Source organism: Oncorhynchus gorbuscha, linkage group LG25 (genome assembly GCF_021184085.1).
Source record: "Oncorhynchus gorbuscha isolate QuinsamMale2020 ecotype Even-year linkage group LG25, OgorEven_v1.0, whole genome shotgun sequence".
Classification (NCBI taxonomy): Eukaryota; Metazoa; Chordata; class Actinopteri; order Salmoniformes; family Salmonidae; genus Oncorhynchus; species Oncorhynchus gorbuscha.
Window position 1 is genome coordinate 6,231,387 of NC_060197.1, and position 19,028 is coordinate 6,250,414.

The 19,028-nt window shown below is 44.0% G+C and overlaps 1 protein-coding gene across 2 annotated transcripts in view; it reads right to left on the minus strand.

Moving 5' to 3' along the window:
• Nucleotides 1–1,914: 1,914 nt before the first annotated feature.
• The window catches only part of LOC124013911 (PRKC apoptosis WT1 regulator protein-like), a 99,142-nt gene continuing 82,028 nt past the window's right edge, over nucleotides 1,915–19,028 (minus strand). The window contains exons 4-7 of one of the 2 annotated variants that reach the window (XM_046328472.1): nucleotides 15,511–15,545; nucleotides 12,927–13,050; nucleotides 9,026–9,130; nucleotides 1,915–5,258 (exon numbers count right to left, since the gene is read on the minus strand). In XM_046328472.1, the coding sequence (XP_046184428.1) occupies nucleotides 5,172–5,258; nucleotides 9,026–9,130; nucleotides 12,927–13,050; nucleotides 15,511–15,545 (351 nt within the window). In that variant the 3' untranslated portion in view covers nucleotides 1,915–5,171. Of the gene's footprint in view, nucleotides 5,259–9,025; nucleotides 9,131–12,926; nucleotides 13,054–15,510; nucleotides 15,546–19,028 lie in introns of both variants that reach the window. The other variant, XM_046328471.1, reaches the window with a different exon arrangement.

The following is a 19,028-nucleotide window of genomic DNA, read 5'->3' on the forward strand; positions in this document are numbered from 1 at the left end:
ATCATGTAAAAGACATACTGTATCAAAAATGTAATACAACAGCAATAACAACTTACTATAAGCCTAACCAAAGTACACAAACACAAAGAATGTGTAATTTACACCAAACCATATCTCAGTCATTGCTATGGTAACAGTTGTGGGAAAATGAAGGCATGATAATCTATCGCACTATGAATCATACAGTCGTAGGAGTTCTGTGGTGAATGAAATGCCTTTGGTCTATCAGCGGTTTATGTTGCTTATTGGTGTGAAAATAGCGCCTTTCCTCCTTATTGAAGTTAACAGGGCATTTCTGAAAGGGCAGCCCAGCTCGTGGTCCTGGTGTGTTCAGGGAAATGCATGTGTCTTGTGTTGTTCCACCTCCCCTCTCTCGGACATGGTGTTGTTCACGTTCCAGAGCGTTTTTGGGAGAGCACGAGTCGAAAAAAATCCCTCACTGGTCCAGTAGCAAGCCACAGAGATCCATCAGGCTTCCACAAATGCCAACGCTAATAATCTGTGTTACAAAAGACTTACTGCAGAATGTATCCTAATTTTGATACGAGTGCAATGTGTGGGAGATCTCGTAGGTTCCATATCAGTAGCGCATGATCTACTGGTTACAAAAGGTTTTCGGGAAATGTTATCTTATCCTAAACAAAACTCTATATGGGAAATATTTATTTTAGGAGGCATTTTTCTGAGCAGATGGTTCCAAGCCAGCCGGCCAATTCAGGGGAGACGAAATAACCCACATATATTCTCTCCCGCTCGCTCTCTCTCCCAGACCCCTGCCATCCTCAGCTGGGTGAGTGGTTCCTTGCACCAGAGATCCCAGAGATGGAGGAGATTGGCTCTGAGGACCAAGAGCAAGAAATCACTGATAATGAAATATGGCCTCCTTCAAGAAACAAGATAAGGGTTTGTTTGATTTTTTTCTCCAATGACTATCAGTTCCAAAAGATCAAATGCATTTCGGTGGACACGGATGTGCCCATTCCATCCATATCAACTAGCCTCCAGGCCTAATCTCAGTGAAGATCTAAGGTCTTCACTGAAATAAAAAAACGTTACCTCTATTACATTTCAGATCTACCAAAAGAAAACAAAGTTATTGCTTAAAAGTACAAAGGTAAAATGGTATCTGATAACACTGCAGTCCTGTAATTTCATTAGTGCCATCAGAGCCCAACTGTGTCGTGTACCAGTAAGAATAATAATTACATTAATTTAGCATGAACAAAACCTACATACCTCCATTTTCCAAACATGTCCCCGTGAGGCTGTGTGGTGGTGGTGAGAGCCTTTCAGAGGGCTGGTTAAGGAACCGATGAGGGGTTTTTAAATGAAGCTGAAGTTGAAACTCCGTTAATGATAGTTTTACTAAGCAGAGAGGAGAAGCAGTGAAGAGACTGTCAAGTTTGTGAATAACAAGACGGGAAAAAAGACAAAGCAGGGGGTTTAAAAAGGAGATTATTTCACAAACTAGAGGAAGGATGAGGAATGAACAGAATAGTTTCAGGCCTCCTATAATATATTACCAAATCACACGCACCTTACAACTTCCTATTAAAATGCTAATAGGAATGGTGCTGAACCACCCTGGGGCAGTTCTAGGAAGATGAGACAATTACCTTTACATTAGTCCTGATAGGAAGCCCTCTTCTCTCAAGGTGAGGGAGACTAATGACTTGGATGGCATTGCTGTATTAGTGCAGCGTCACAGTGTGTTGGAGGCGCAGCTTGCCAGGGATGGGTGGTCCCTCTCCAGTCAGACTACGAGGTGATTGGCGATGATGAATAACCATGGTCGGGGAGCACACAGTGTGTCTATTGTGACAACTGAACCACCACTGTCACATTACATTACCGGCTCAGTGGCATCGTATCATCACATCAAATTAGCCTTAATGAGACACTAACGAGTCGACAGAGAGATAATCAAACTTTTATTCAATGACTTCATCTTTTGTACATGCATAATGTAGAGAGAGAAAGAGGTGTCCCTTACAGAAAAACACGTGTCACATGATCACGTGAAGTTCATGTGACATGTAAAACAACACGCGATAACATGATATTGTGTGAAATAAAATGTGACAACATGGGAAGCAAAATGTCAACATGACACCGCTAAACTACACTTGACACCATTTGAGTAAATGTGGGGATGGGGATGAAAAACTTTAACATGTGGCAACATTTGAGCTAGACAAAAACCTCCAGGGGACCATGACAACATGCCAAGAAGGTCCTAAAAACGTCATGGGGAAAATCCTTGAAACAAACCGGGAACTAGATAAAACCTCCAGGGGACCATGACACAACATTCCAAGAATGTCCTAAAAACATCCCTGGGGAAAATCCCTGGAAGCAAACTGGAACTAGTCATTGAGGAACATGTTAGGGTGTTTGTAAGATGTTCTCAAGACCTTTGTGTTACCATTCATCAGGACGCAACGTGACGATAAGTCAAGTAATTACATGGTATGGGAGTTTTAAAGTAAGTGGTAAGCTGTTCAGCTAAAATAGTTAAAACATTTAATCAATGTCAATATGATTACATTAGACATGATCACTTGGTAGTTAAGTACTGACTTTTCAATATGTCCCCACCTGGGATTTGAGCTAACAACCTCTGGATTTGGGGTAAACTGATCTTTCTGCTGCGCCACAAACTCTGTAGCATTCCCCTACACCTCTACACTTACCAAAATAGTGCAGTCTACACTGCTATTTTAGTTAGCAGTGACTATTCTCTCATCATTTAATTAATTAACTTATTTCAGCAATTTGAGGATTTTCTGTATAGTTGCCTAATGTTTGTGGGGCATATTATTCTGTTTTAACGTTACTCCTGAATCACTCACTGATAAATATGTACTTTTAACAAAGCTGAGATTGACTTTGAAGTCCAAAGTGTAGGAGGAATGTGTCAGAATGCCATGAACAAAGAGGTTGTGAGTTGAAATCCTAGGTGAGGACATGTGGAATAATAATTACTGTCTAAACAAACATACACAATGTAATCATGTATGTCAAAGTGTGCCAAATATGGAAGTTGAAAGCATGATGTTATAAGCCCTGTTTGTGTGTTCTAACAACTCTTGTTTTATTTGCAGGGCATCACCTGTGAAATCTAAAGTGAAAAATATCCCCCAAAAAGATTCACATTTGAAATGAAAATGTGAAAGGTTATGTGAAACTTCAGCACGTGAAGTGTTCCAAAAACACATTGTGTTTTTTCCTGTAAGGGCTCTCTCTCTCTGTGTGTGTGTGTGTGTGTGTGTGTGTGTGTGTGTGTGTGTGTGTGTGTGTGTGTGTGTGTGTGTGTGTGTGTGTGTGTGTGTGTGTGTGTGTGTGTGTGTGTGTGTGTGTGTGTGTGTGTGTGTGTGTGTGTGTGTGTGTGTGTGTGTGTGTACAGGTAAGCAGGGTTTCTATATCAAGATGTACCCCAGTAAAGTCTAAAAACCTAAAATATTTACCACCAAGTGGGCTTTACAGAACACATGATGCAACAGCCACACATTTGTTTGTTTCAGCACAAAAATGGGCCCCTGTATGTAATGCAAAGACCTAAATACGGTCGGGATAAAGTAATAGAACTTCTCACAGCCAAGATCACAGTCTTGAGAAATCAAAAAGAGATGCATTTGAAAAAGTATGTTCCTTCAGTTGATTTGGTTACAACAAAATGCACTGCAGTAGCTTACTCTATAACTTTTGCTCACTATATACCAAGAGCAGCTACACCGATCAATATTGCAAACAAAACAAGTTGTAAATGCTTGAGTTACAGATGCAAAACACATTTCAAAAGATTCCATATGTATTTCTACCGGGGTGTAATCCCAGGACTTCTCACCATCAACAATACTATAATATTTCATTTTCAACATTGAAATGGCTATAAAGCATAGAATGAAATGAAAACAAATTGCTTGCTTTTTATGATTTATAAATGGGGATACATATATATATATATTTGAATGACTTCAGGTTTAAAATATACCGCCTGGATTGAAATCAGGGCGTCAATTGAGTATGGCAGTCATCATATCCTAGCTCAACACCAACAATATAAAATAGGCTACTAAAATCATTCCAATCACCATTAAAAGGTAATAGCAGTTTAGTGTATTATGACTGGAGTAAATTTTGCTGGTTTTTGCTGTTCTCTGAATAGCATTTTAGAGTTATAAATTGCGTAGAAACGCAGTAAATAAAGCGTCAACTTTATCCCCCACCCATGTCACCGGCATACCCTAGTTTTAGCTGAAACAACCCCACTGATTAAAATGTACCAAGTCCAAATCGGAACAAGAGAGTAAAACCGGCATTGACACGAACAGAAAAAGCACCAGGCTTTTTTTTATTTATCCCCCTTGGGGAAATGGAACTAATGGATTTTCAAAAAAGACCTCCGTAACATGCAAGGCATTATGCCCACTTTGGCTGATGGTAGCAGGGATTTTGTTTTTGAATTTGGTCTAAATGACACAGGCTTTATCACAGAGCCGGTTCTTTCACGTGCAGATGGAGACCAGGTTTTAGTGCTTTGAAGGACAATACGGCCTCTGAGCTGACAATGCATTGACACTGTAATGATGCAGATAAACAGGAGCACAGAGAGCCGTTGCACATAATCTACGCAAGTACTGTATACTTGGTCAACAGATCATTAGAGTCAAAATGGCCAAGAAGTCTTTAAGTTCCTAAAACCTACAAAGCATCCCTCATGTGCTCGGTGATGCACCACGTACATTCAATTTCCTTTTTAAGATTCATCAAAAAGAACAACAAATCTAAATGGCCTATGTACAAGAGATTTACATTAAATATACCATCACAGAACCTCATTTAGACATCCCATGGGATCTAAATAGGACTAGAGCTTTCGGTGGCTTCAGTTTCCCCTCTGAACTGAATAAAAGCATCCTTAGAGAGGACGCTCAAGGTGCATTTAAGACACAAAGGATCTAGAAGCTACTTTTAAAATGTCCTCTACCACCCATCGACAACAACAGAGACACCACCGACACAGAGAAAGGATATGCTGCTGGACTTGGAACGAGGGTGGAAAGGGAAGGGGGTGGGTGAGAGCAAGGCCTTGAGAGGGGCACTCCGTTGGAGGGGTAGGGGGTGGTTTGTTTTCTTTTTGGAAGTGGAGATCCGTGGCTCGTTGGGTTCTACCTAGTCAGCTGGCCCACCACCTTCAGGAGAGTTTTGTTCTCCTGCTTCAGCTGCTCGTTCTCATCCTCAATGTCATCGAGGTCCTGCAAAACAAAAACAAAGGATACAGCTCCACTTCAGCTTGATCTAAAGGAAGTCATATACCATCATTATGCAAGATCTGCCTTATTTTTTACCTCAGAGGAGTTAGCTTGTCAGTTTAGAGAAAGATGAGAGAGTGAGAGGTGGAACGAAGAGTTTCACCTCCCGGGTCTCCCTTCAGCAGAATTGCCTTGATAATAACGAATTAAACTTGAACAGCTCCAATTAGGCACAAATGAGGAGCCCCATTGCTATGACGCCCTCTCATCAAAGCGCTGATCTAAAAGTGACACTTCTCATTTTCGGCTTCCTCCATCACTGGCGGAAGCGACAGGCGACCGTCAGGATTAGCTAAGCCGCACTTGCCGGAAACTTAAAAAGCGAGGTAGTCTGCAAGTCAAACACTGGAGGTCGCAAAGCCACAGACATGGTGTGGCTACAGAACAGATCACTGTCTGAGCTCTGACACAAGGGGAGAAAAGCCGTCTCATTTCGCATCAAACGGCTGCTAGATTCACTCGATAGCCATGACATTGTTTTTCTGGCCTCCGGCATACCACTTTAACCTTTTTAAGTTACAACTGACTAATAACTTGATTCATATTTCATTTAATCTCCCTACATAGATTATATCTACATGTACTTCAACTTGCATGCAACCTGCTTGAGCCTGTATTCTATGTAGCCAATACCCAGAGTCAGATGTTCTCCGGGGTCATATTGTCTGCCAGCACCTCAGCCTTATCCAAGCCTTCGCTACAAACTCTGCTAGTGAGTCACAGTTCAATCTTCAAGCGCTGCGAGAAAGAGACGCCACACTGGATCTGTTCCTTATCTCCTGCCTTCCCATCAGGCCTTGCAGTAACCTCTCCGAGGGACATTTCTGATCACTATCGCACCGGCGAGAGTTCCCACAGGGCGACTTCCTCTTATGAGGTCCTGTTCATGTGATGCTATCAGGGCTCTCTGATCCAACAGTTATATGGCCTCCTCCACATGGCCAGATGGCTCATAGCCACTGCAGTCTCCACAGCCTTATCGAACACATGTGACGATAATAAAGACAGCCAGGCATAGAGGACAGGCAAGGCAAGTTCCTGAAATGTGCAAAATCAACACTGACCAGCAACTGTATTTGTTGGCAGGGGAGACTCGGGGCTTGTTTGCATTGGAATGCCTCATCGAGGAGGGCTGCAAACTCTCTTTTGGAATATTTCAGAGATGAAAGGCTTTTGGGAGCCCTCCTGCTGAGTTTCCCAATGCCAAAAACATTGCCAAAACCTGTGACCCAGATAGCGGGAGCAGGGGTCATGCGATGGGGAGAACTTGTTGATGGTCTCAGAGCGCTGGGAACACTGGAATACTGGCCCAAGACTGTAGACTCAGGAAACAGAAACTCTGACCTCTTATGAAACCAACAGCAAAGAGACCTGCTGTTCTCAATATTCAATGCCAGGAGCTAGACAATGATCTATGAAACATTGAATACCATCTACTTTAGAGAAATACTAAATAACAACATTGGGAGAAATGCTGAGGAATTTGTGTTTCTGAGGACCCTACTATTTGCCTCTCTGCATAATGTGGGTCTATAGTAGGTATGGAGAAAGGGGGTGGGGGTTTTGCCTCTCTGTATACAGTGTGGGTCTATAGTAGGTATGGAGAAAGGGGGTGGGGGTTTTGCCTCTGCATAGTGTGAGTCTATAGTAGGTATGGAGACAGGGGTGGGGGTTTTGCCTCTCTGCATAGTGTGGGTCTATAGTAGGTATGGAGAAAGGGGGTGGGGGATTTGCCTCTCTGCATAGTGTGGGTCTATAGTAGGTATGGAGAAAGGGGTGGGGGTTTTGCCTCTGCATAGTGTGGGTCTATAGTAGGTATGGAGAAAGGGGGTGGGGGTTTTGCCTCTCTGTATACAGTGTGGGTCTATAGTAGGTATGGAGAAAGGGGTGGGGTTTTGCCTCTCTGTATACAGTGTGGGTCTATAGTAGGTATGGCGAAAGGGGTGGGGGTTTTGCCTCTCTGTATACAGTGTGGGTCTATAGTAGGTATGGAGAAAGGGGGTGGGGGTTTTGCCTCTCTGCATAGTGTGGGTCTATAGTAGGTATGGAGAAAGGGGGTGGGGGTTTTGCCTCTCTGTATACAGTGTGGGTCTATAGTAGGTATGGAGAAAGGGGGTGGGGGTTTTGCCTCTCTGTATACAGTGTGGGTCTATAGTAGGTATGGAGAAAGGGGGTGGGGGTTTTGCCTCTCTGTATACAGTGTGGGTCTATAGTAGGTATGGAGAAAGGGGGTGGGGGTTTTGCCTCTCTGCATAGTGTGGGTCTATAGTAGGTATGGAGAAAGGGGGTGGGGGTTTTGCCTCTGCATAGTGTGAGTCTATAGTAGGTATGGAGAAAGGGGGTGGGGGTTTTGCCTCTGCATAGTGTGGGTCTATAGTAGGTATGGAGAAAGGGGTGGGGGTTTTGCCTCTCTGCATAGTGTGGGTCTATAGTAGGTATGGAGAAAGGGGGTGGGGGTTTTGCCTCTCTGTATACAGTGTGGGTCTATAGTAGGTATGGAGAAAGGGGGTGTGGGTCTATAGTAGGTATGGAGAAAGGGTGTGGGGTATTTGCCTGTAGGCTGTCACAGATCTGACTCCCTGGTGCCAAGGAGAAGTAATATAATTGGTCTCTAGAGAAAGAGGCACATGCGACACAGCTGTCTCTTTAAATTCAGAGTCTGTGGATTTAGCCTAATGCGTGGACTACTAAATGGTTACATATTATTATTATATTATTATTATTACATAACATTCAGGAGCAGATCGGAGGGGAGATTTAGTAACTCTTGACTAATGACAAACTAATTACAGGCTGATAACCCTAGTGGTTATAAGTCACGTTACATGTCAAGGGATGATTGAAATCAGAGTTGTACTTCACACTAGAAGGGTGTCTCTTGACCACAGTGTGTAGGATGTTGATTGGCATAAGGACTCTGAGTTATAGCAGGGGCCTAGTGTTTTCTTAAGACTAGATCCAATAGACTGTCAGGGAAGGGAAAATGTCATGTTTTGAAAAGAGCAGCTGTTTTAAGTTAGGAGGCACACAGCGAAACTCAAAAGTTGTTTCTCCAAACTGCCAAGGGGTGCAGGGGAGTGGAACTGAAGAGCTCTGCACCTTGAACGGGTCTGCATATCGTTTACTTCAGGCTCTGTAGACCAAAACCGGATGGGGTTACGACCCGTGCGGTTGACAATGAGTTTAAAATGTTGATAAAATACCAACATCAGATCCAGTTCAGAGGTTGGGGTACGGGAGATAAATAGAGCGAGAGAGAACATGAGAAAATCACTCTTTTGGGGGGGGGTGCCTGTGCGAGTGTTAATCCTTGCAAGCGCTGGATAATTGTAATCTTCTGCTTATCCGAGAAGCAGCTTCACAATATCAAGCTGATTGCCTGCAGATAGCGACGTGGTAATTTGGCAATCGGTTCTATTTAGTCCTCAGCTTCACTCAACACAGCTGTGTGAGACTGAATATCTCCAAGTTTCCTCTGCAGTGCACAGTTACTAAAAATGACAAGCTTTCAACTGAAAATAAGAGAAAATATAATAAGATTCACATAGAAATGGGTGTTATAGATCAGTCACTCATTGAAAGCAAGGCTAAGAAGTGGTAGATCTGTTCAATGTGTGCTATTTATATGCTTCCCTTACGTTACATTTTTTACTTTTAGTTTTGTACACCTGCTTTAAGCAAATGAAGAGAGAACCCTCTCCAACACTCACTCTATTAAGCAAGTCAATCTCCTCCTTCAGCTTTCCAATTACGTCGTCTTTATCCTGGTGGGCTTTCAGCAGCTGCCCGTTCTCCTGCCTCTGTCTGGCCAGCTCCTGAGGAAGAAGGGACAAAGTTTAACGTTAGAACACATACTGCAGCACTTTGGTACGGTCCACACACACACACACACACACACACACACACACACACACACACACACACACACACACACACACACACACACACACACACACACACACACACACACACACACACACACACACACACACACACACACACACACACACACACACACAGAGAGAGACGGAGTCAGAGAGACGGAGAACAAATATAGAAGCCGTAGCCGTGTTGACGTGGTCGCGCTCGACGTTGATCTTTACGCTGCTAAATGAAGCCTCGCCAGGAATCTGCCTCTCCAACTTATCTGTAGTAAAAACAACGTTAAGCGTGAACTGGTTTCCATGGAAACCCATAGAGCAACGAGAAAACAATCAAACATAATGAATGTCGCACGATGCCCATACCGTGGCAACCATACATCTTCAGGCCGCGGAAGATAAATGTTATTTTATGGAGGGTTACCCGGGTTACATGGGTAACTGAAGCTTCGAAGTGACACGTTCATTATCATGATGAATGACACTATAATGCGATACTCAAAGCAATCAAGGACGCTGCACATTTGTCAATGTTGTATAAAGCTATGAAATCTGCTGCATTTAAACAACAAGCCTGAGACCAGCGACAGAACTTGCTGAAATCAATACAAAACTATAGTGCGCCGATTGCTCTCTCGAACTCGCCAGTGATGTGCAAACTTTCATTTACAGGCGTCGTGGCAAGTGAAAGCAGTAGTTTTTCTTTTAGAAATGGACTGGACCGGGGTGACATTTGAGAATCTAAAAAGTGATTGAGAGGGAAAACAGAGTGTTGGGGAAGAGAGAACTCCTCCTCTCCCTAACTCCAGTAAAAGACATTCTCTGACTGAACACAGAGGAGTTATTGCCGCCAGGATTATAGGAAGGGCGACATCTGACTGAAGACGAACAGCGAGGCCAGACTGGGCAGCCGCTCAAACGATCCCGAGAGGAATTCATCTTTTTAAAATAAATCCTCAAGATTTATCAGGATGCTGATAGACGCTTTAAAAACAATTATAGGTCACCTCTCCCCAGGCCCTGCTGCTATCAAAGTATCTCTGCCCCTGTGACAGACAGACAGACAGACAGACAGACAGACAGACAGACAGACAGACAGACAGACAGACAGACAGACAGACAGACAGACAGACAGACAGACAGACAGACAGACAGACAGACAGACAGACAGACAGACAGACAGACAGACAGACAGACAGACAGACAGACAGACAGACAGACAGACAGACAGACAGACAGACAGACAGACAGACAGACAGACAGACAGACAGACAGACAGACAGACAGACAGACAGACAGACAGACAGACAGACAGACAGACAGACAGACAGACAGACAGACAGACAGACAGACAGACAGACAGACAGACAGACAGACAGACAGACAGACAGACAGACAACAGACAGACAGACAACAGACAGACAGACAGACAGACAGACAGACAGACAACAGACAGACAGACAGACAGACAGACAGACAGACAGACAGACAGACAGACAGACAGACAGACAGACAGACAGACAGACAGACAGACAGACAGACAGACAGACAGACAGACAGACAGACAGACAGACAGACAGACAGACAGACAGACAGACAGACAGACAGACAGACAGACAGACAGACAGACAGACAACAGACAACACAGGCAGACAACACAGGCAGACAACACAGACAGACAGACATACAACACAGACAGACAGACAGGCAGACAACACAGGCAGACAACACAGGCAGACAACACAGACAGACAACACAGACAGACAACACAGACAGACAACACAGACAGACAACACAGGGCTTTCAGGAAATGTGAGATGGATATAGAAATAGAAATAGCAGTAGACAGGAAGGATATCAAACACCAACAATAAAATGTCAAATGTGCCAAGAAGCGTAACAGTGATTCTGAAATAATCAACACAGACAGACAACACAGACAGACAGACAGACAGACAACACAGACAGAAAGACAGACAACACAGACAACACAGACAGACAGACAGACAGACAGACAGACAGACAGACAGACAGACAGACAGACAGACAGACAGACAGACAGACAGACAGACAGACAGACAGACAGACAGACAGACAGACAGACAGACAGACAGACAGACAGACAGACAACACAGACAGACAGACAGACAACACAGACAGACAGACAACACAGACAGACAGACAGACAACACAGACAGACAGACAGACAACACAGACAGACAGACAACACAGACAGACAGACAGACAACACAGATAGACAACACAGACAGACAGACAATACAGGCAGACAACACAGGCAGACAACACAGGCAGACAACACAGACAGACAACACAGGCAGACAACACAGGCAGACAACACAGGCAGACAACACAGGCAGACAACACAGGCAGACAACACAGGCAGACAACACAGGCAGACAACACAGGGCTTTCAGGAAATGTGAGATGGATATAGAAATAGAAATAGCAGTAGACAGGAAGGATATCAAACACCAACAATAAAATGTCAAATGTGCCAAGAAGCGTAACAGTGATTCTGAAATAATCAACAAAGACATGTCGTATTTTAATATTTCAAACATCACAGTCACATTATAAACATTAAGCATCTACAATCCCAAATTAAATCTAGAATCAGCATTCTATTTCGCAACAAAGCATCCTTCCCTCATGCGGCCCTCTTAAAATTGACTATCCTACCGATCCTTGACTTCGGGCGATGTCATTTACAAAATAGCCTCCAACACTCCACTCAGCAAATTGGGACGCTGTCTATCACAGTGCCATCCGTTTTGTCACCAAAGCCCCATATACTGCCCACCATTGCGACCTGTACGCTCTCGTTGGTTGGCCATCACTTCATACTCGTCGCCAAACCCACTGGCTCCAGGTCATCTACAAGTCTCTGCTAGGTGAAGCCCGCCTTACCTCAGCTCACTGGTCACCATAGCAGCACCCACCTGTAGCATGTGCTCCAGCAGGTATACAGTGGGGCAAAAAGGTATTTAGTCAGCCACCAATTGTGCAAGTTCTCCCACTTAAAAAGATTAGAGAGGCCTGTAATTTTCATCATAGGTACACTTCAACTATGACAGACAAAATTGCACTGCTCTAGAGGAGATCTGCATGGAGGAATGGGCCAAAATACCAGCAACAGTGTGTGAAAACCTTGTGAAGACTTACAGAAAACATTGAACCTCTGTCATTGCCAACAAAGGGTATATAACAAAGTATTGAGATAAACTTTTGTTATTGACCAAATACTTATTTTCCACCATCATTTGCAAATAATTACATAGAAAATCCTACAATGTGATTTTCTGGATTTTTTTTCTTCATTTTGTCTGTCATAGTTGAAGTGTACATATGATGAAAATTACAGGCCTCTCATCTTTTTAAGTGGGAGAACTTGCACAATTGGTGGCTGACTAAATACTAAATACCACTGTATTTCACTAGTGTAACTCTGTTGTTGAATGTGTCAAACTGCTTTGCCAGGTTGCAGTTGTAAATGAGAACTTGTTCTCAACTAGCCTACCTGGTTAAATAAAGATTAAATTAAATAAAAACATTGGATAGTGATGCTGGATAGACCTGCGTTGAAATTCAGTCAACTGGTGAACAATAGGCCTAATGCAGATCCCACTAATCCAATGTGTTCAATGCATGAGGGGGTGTGACTGAGTGCACACTTCTGGGGGAATGGTAGAGCAAGCCTAATTTTGAATACCTTTTCCAGTTCCTCCATCCTCCTCTCCAGTCCTCCGGGTGCGGCGGCGTTGCCGTGGCGGTTGCCGTGGCGGTGTCGACTGTTCCCCCCCGCCGCCTCCTCAGAACCAGGACCTCCAGAGCTGCTGCTGCCACAACACACACATCAATACTTCTGACCAACACCAATGTCCATGCTTTCAACACCGACTCATGTCAACAATAGAACTGGGTACGGTGCACGTGCACAATGCGCACACGCACGCGTAGTTTGTGAAGTAAATACAATAAACAATGTGTAAACCTTTTGAAAGTTCCCTGACATTCAAAAGCATCACATAAAAACTGAAAAGCTGTTGCAGGGTATGATTCAGAGCCTGCTGAACACACAACACAGCTCTAATGGTCATCTTAAGTGTGAGGAGAACAAGTACTTATACCTTTGATGCTTTTTGACCTTTTATTCCATTATGACATAAAAGCTGTCAGAGTTCTATTTCAAAGGGCGAAAAATGGATTCTGAATATGAGGCAATTTCAATATGACCATCTTGAATGCGGAGATGTGTAAAGAGAGCCCTGCATAAATCCACTTCATGTCATTAGCAAACAAAAGAGTCCCTATTCATCGGCTAGTGAAGAGAGGTGCTACGGGGTCCATGGTCTGCAGCTAGTGAGGAACATAAACCTCTCGCTCCCCCCTCCCCACACACACACACACACACACAGAAATCAGACCCATCTCCCCTCTTCCATCTCTTTTTTTAGCCAGGAGGCGCCACCACTCATAATAAAAACACTCAGATAATAATGCCGTTTTTTGAGGCTATTTGACATTTACTTCCTCAGTAACTCAGAGGCTGAGCCCACAGAGATTATTTTCACTCTTTTCAGAACTAAAGAGTGTTGTGCCCATTGCTTTTGATATAAAGTCCTTGAAATGCTCTCCATGGCACTTGCCTAAGCCAATATTTTTGCTGAGGGTCTTCGAGGCCACTCTTCCCTTGTAGATGCAAGCAAACACGCGCACACGCGCACACACACACACACACACACACACACACACACACACACACACACACACACACACACACACACACACACACACACACACACACACACACACACACACACACACACACACACACACACACACACACACACACACACACACACACACACACACACACACACACACGTTCGCTCTCTCTACATCCCTCTGTCTCTAGGGCTTGCAGCATCTGCCAGGCACCCAGTCTAAACAGCCATGTCCTCAGTGCTAATCACCCCATCTGGTCCATTAGCACCCCGCAGAGACCACACGGGAGACAGGCAGAGGCAATGATCCACTCCTGGAGGTCTCAGCAAGTGGGGGTTGGAGAGGAGAGGCAGAGCCAATAACAGAGTAGTAACCCAATGGCCACACACAACAAGCACTGAGATGCCTGGTGTGGTCTGCTAGCAGAGCCAAGGGGAACAGAGAAGACCCATCCATCATAAAGTCAAACTATCTCCAAAGACTGACAACCAGCAACAGGCTGATCGCTATAATAGCCCATTTCGACCATAGTGATAGTGTTGTGAGAGAGGATGGTGTGAATGCATTAGCAGCCTGTTGTATAGTTTTGTTGGCGCGTTCACAGAGACAGGGTTGTCCAATCTCTCAGCCATCTTGTGGCGCCCACCTGGCAGCCACTCCACTCCACAACACTGGACCATCCGACAGTGGAGGCCAGCCAATCACAGGAGGATATCTATACTGGGCCAGATTGGGAGCGTCAGCCGGTGTGAACTTGGCCGGGATCACACAGAACTTAACAATTTGATGGCGATTTCCTTAAGCAAATAGTGGAAAAGAATGCCCAATTGGTGGTTGGGAATTTAGCAGTGTGGTGTCCAGAAAAACCGAGGTGTCAATGGCCACACCATAAGCAAGAAATATACTGACTTGGTGTGGATTAATTGGCTCTTGTATGCTCTGATAAGTCAATCATAGTAAGTGTGTGGTATAAAGAGGATGTCAGCTGTAATCAGCAACTACTGTTTCCGACCTTGATTGAATTTCAACCCCTTATCGAGACATCGGATCGGCTTGATATGCCCTCATGTCACGTCAATGTTGCATCGCCTGCAAACGATAGTCTGAACAACACGCCTGTTGTTGGCGTACAGTCAACTACTAGAGCAGGTTTTTCCAGAAACTCGGTCCTGGGGCCCCCCCTAAGTACACAGCAGATTCAAATAGTCAAAGCTTACTTGAATTAGGGTGGGCCCCAGGACCGAGGTTGGGAAACCCTGTACGAGAAGAAAACCCGGCGAGTTAAGCTGTTCTGTCATTTCTGATGCATTGATATCAAAAACTGGAACTAAATGTTTTGACAGGCACCGTAAAACACAGAGGACATTTTCAATTGTGAAACTTTTAGATCTATTTAAGTACATACAAGGTCATCTGCTATGGTAATTAATGACCTAAACTGCTGCCTTCTCTTCCTGGTCTTCCAGGTTCTCTGTTTCTTCACTTAATCACCACCTTCCCTCCCACCATACCAGAAACAATAATACACGCCCTCATTCTCAACAGAAGTAATATGGAAAGTTTCTCACCTCTGGTGGTGGCCACTCCCGGATCTTGGAGTATCCTAGGAAAACAAAGGAGAGCCATGTCAGAGGAAGGGGATACTCAGACAACAAAAAGGCCCAGGGTTCTTTGGTACAAGTATATTACATACTGGTGAGCTATGTCAGGAGGAGGGCCATTTCTAATTGCTAAGGAATACATGAACAAAGGCAAGGGAAGTCTATCATACACATCAGAGGCAGATATGTTTGTTAGGATGAATACTTTGCCGGAGGAAAATGATGATCTGTAGCTTATGAAACTGTTTAGTCAGCATTTTCGTATTCAAACACTTGTGTCCAGATTGTGAAATTCACAGAGGAGACTTAAAATAAATCAGCTTGAAAAGCTCACTGCCTGACACAAAGCCCACCTTTCCTCATGAATCTGCCTTGGGTGCAGACAAAAACACACGCGCAGACAGACGTACACATACAGACGCACACCTACGTAGACACAGTGCAGGGGCAGGTGGTTGTGTGCAACAGAGACACGACAACAAAAATAGCATTGCGCCATCATCAGCAGAGAATCATCAGGAGTAGCTATTCCAGAAAGCCTGTAGGTTGTGTATAAACCTTCTTGAACCTCTACTGCTGAACTGACATAGAAAGCTCCTCTGAATCTAATAGCGTACCTATCACCACACAGCCTCCAGTTGCACCGTGGATACAATCAGTTGTGTAACGCGAGGTGCACACGTTAATCATGTTTCCCATTCTAGTATAATCTTAAGAGTTAAAGGTCCATACATTGGCGATGCCCCCACTGATCCCCTATGGTACAAAAATCGCATTAAAAAAAAACACAAAAAAAAGGTCAGGCCCAGAGATGCATACACACTACGGATGGATATCTATTCATCCCCTCAGGCCCTGAACAGTGAAACTCCTCTGGTGTGCTTGAGGGTCTCTGCCTCTCCTCCACTCGATCAGAGAGTGTGGTTTAGTTGGTGCCGGTGGTGGACCTTAGGCCCTACTGTAGCCGTCTCCCTGACAGTAGAACCAGAAAGGCCCCTTAATAAACTCTGGAAGAACTTCAAAGGAATCACACTTACTCAGAGGCTTTAGGGCTTCAAATACGTAGGTAAGACGTAGGTTTCTCGCTATAGAGAAATCAGAATCATTTTGTATGGTACAGAACTTCCACAGAGCACTTCAAATGGTTGTCTAAATGCAAATCTGTAAGTGTAGTGTGTAAAGTACTATGTTTTATGAATTGACTACAGTTGTTCCTAGAGGCTCTGGCTTTCGATATCAATCTATTCATGTCCTTGGGCTTTGGGATGATTATGCTCATATCCTCCTCTATGGTGGAAACACTTGCTGACAGCTTAATGAAAGAGGCACTGACACAGGGCTTTACTGTCAACTGTTATTTTTCACCTGGTGTTAGTATGAGAAACACTAAATAATGCATTGCGTGTACACCAGCCACATACAGGTAACTGCCAAATTAAAGGAAACGTCAACATAAATTGTATTAATAGGGTGTTGGGTCACCGCGAGCCGCCAGAACAGCATCAATTCCCCTTGGCGTAGATTCTACAAGTGTCTGGAACTCTATTGGAGGGATGCAACACGATTCTTCCACAGGAAATTCCATCATTTGGTGTTGTTGTTGGTGGTGGAAAACATTGTCTCAGGCGCCGCTTCAGAATCTCCCATAAAGTGTTCAATTGGGTTGAGATCTGGTGACAGACACACACACACCCTTTAAATTCTCTATGCTTCTTTGAGACCCCTCTTTCAAAGTCACGGAGATCTCTTCTTCTAGCCATCGTAGCCAAAATAATGGGCCACTGGGCATTTTTAGACAAAAACCTAAGCATGATGGGATGTGAATTGCTTAATTAACTCAGGAACCACACCTGTGTGGAAGCACCTGCTTTCAATATACAGTACTTTTTATCCCTCATTTACTCGATCGAGTGTTTCGTTTATTTTGGCAGTTGTCTGTATATTTCCATAGTGATAAGATCAAATCAGATCCAAAAGGTTAGTGAACATAGCAAATGTTTTCCTATAAACCCTGGGATTTATAAAACACATGATCAAGGGAGTAGTAGATTACAGCAGCTCTCGCATGTTGTAGAGCTCTCGCATGCAATGCACTGATCAAATAGATATTTGACTAGACAAAACAAGATGTACTTTATCGTCCATTAGCTTGCAGAGAACGGAATGCATGTCTTCATGCTCACAAACCAACATGCATGCATACCTGAAAGTGTCTTCATCTGGGGCGTATAAAACACACACAATGGTTACACAACAATAATGGCTTAAATGCGAGCATCTGTCAGCCCTTTTACGGAGCTGTGTGCTGCTCTGCACGACTCCACGAATACCAAGGGAGTCAAGGACTCGGAGGCTCGCCTGGCTGTTCTGTCGAGAGTTGTGTGAGAGAGAAACATGACACTGCTGCTGCGTGTCACGTTGAAAAAAAATGACTTGTTCTCAGATATTCTCCCAGTTTGCATGCATCACATTAACAGTCCACCGTGCGGCGGTTGCTTCCTGTCGTCTTGCATCCCGGGCTGGGAGTTGCTGAGACAAGGTTAATGACATTTAAGTGAGGATACTTCACAGCATTGCATTATGGGGCTGTGGGCTCCATTTATCTTGCTTAACAGCCTCTGCTGCGGCCCTAAGAGACACTATTACAGAGAACAGACAGGCCTCAGAGAAGCAGAGAGCATCGGAAACAACACTATGAAGGAGCTGTATTCATGTTACATTCCCAGCTCTTCTGTTTACATTGCTTTTGGTTTCAAGTTCTATTGATAACACTCATATAGAAGTCAATACAAACAGAAATCCATGAGCATACAACATATTAATGGGTACCAGCAACAAAATAAACAAACGAGTAACAACAAAACAATATGAATAACGTCTTGTGGTCTTAAAGTGACTCATTAACCAATGAGCAGACATGGATTGGTGACGTCATGCACCTTTCTGTTCTAGACTTTGGTAATAGTCCGTTTGTTTTGGCTACGGGTGTTCCTGCTTCCGGTCAGGGGGTAGCCAGTCTCTGAATTTAGACTTTAGGAGGCTGACAGCTAAGTCAGTGCAGAGTTGCGTCTTTCATGAAGCCGGGGTAGGGACAGTTGGCCTTCTTTTGATTTCATAGGAATACATATGATGGAAGAAAGATGTACAACGGGATCTTAACAATAGAAAACAATCCAACTGAAAAATACCTCTATATTGCTCAGACAGGAGAGTGTGTGTGTGTGTGTGTGTGTGTGTGTGTGTGTGTGTGTGTGTGTGTGTGTGTGTGTGTGTGTGTGTGTGTGTGTGTGTGTGTGTGTGTGTGTGTGTGTGTGTGTGTGTGTGTGTGTGTGTGTGTGTGTGTCTGTGTCTGTGTGTGTGTGTCTGTCTAAGATACACAAATCACACAGGATTTACAGTATGTTACCTGTAAAAACTTTTTCGGGGGGCATAAACCATTTATATATTCTGTGCACATGCCGGCACTGGTGATTGAGGGAGTAGGG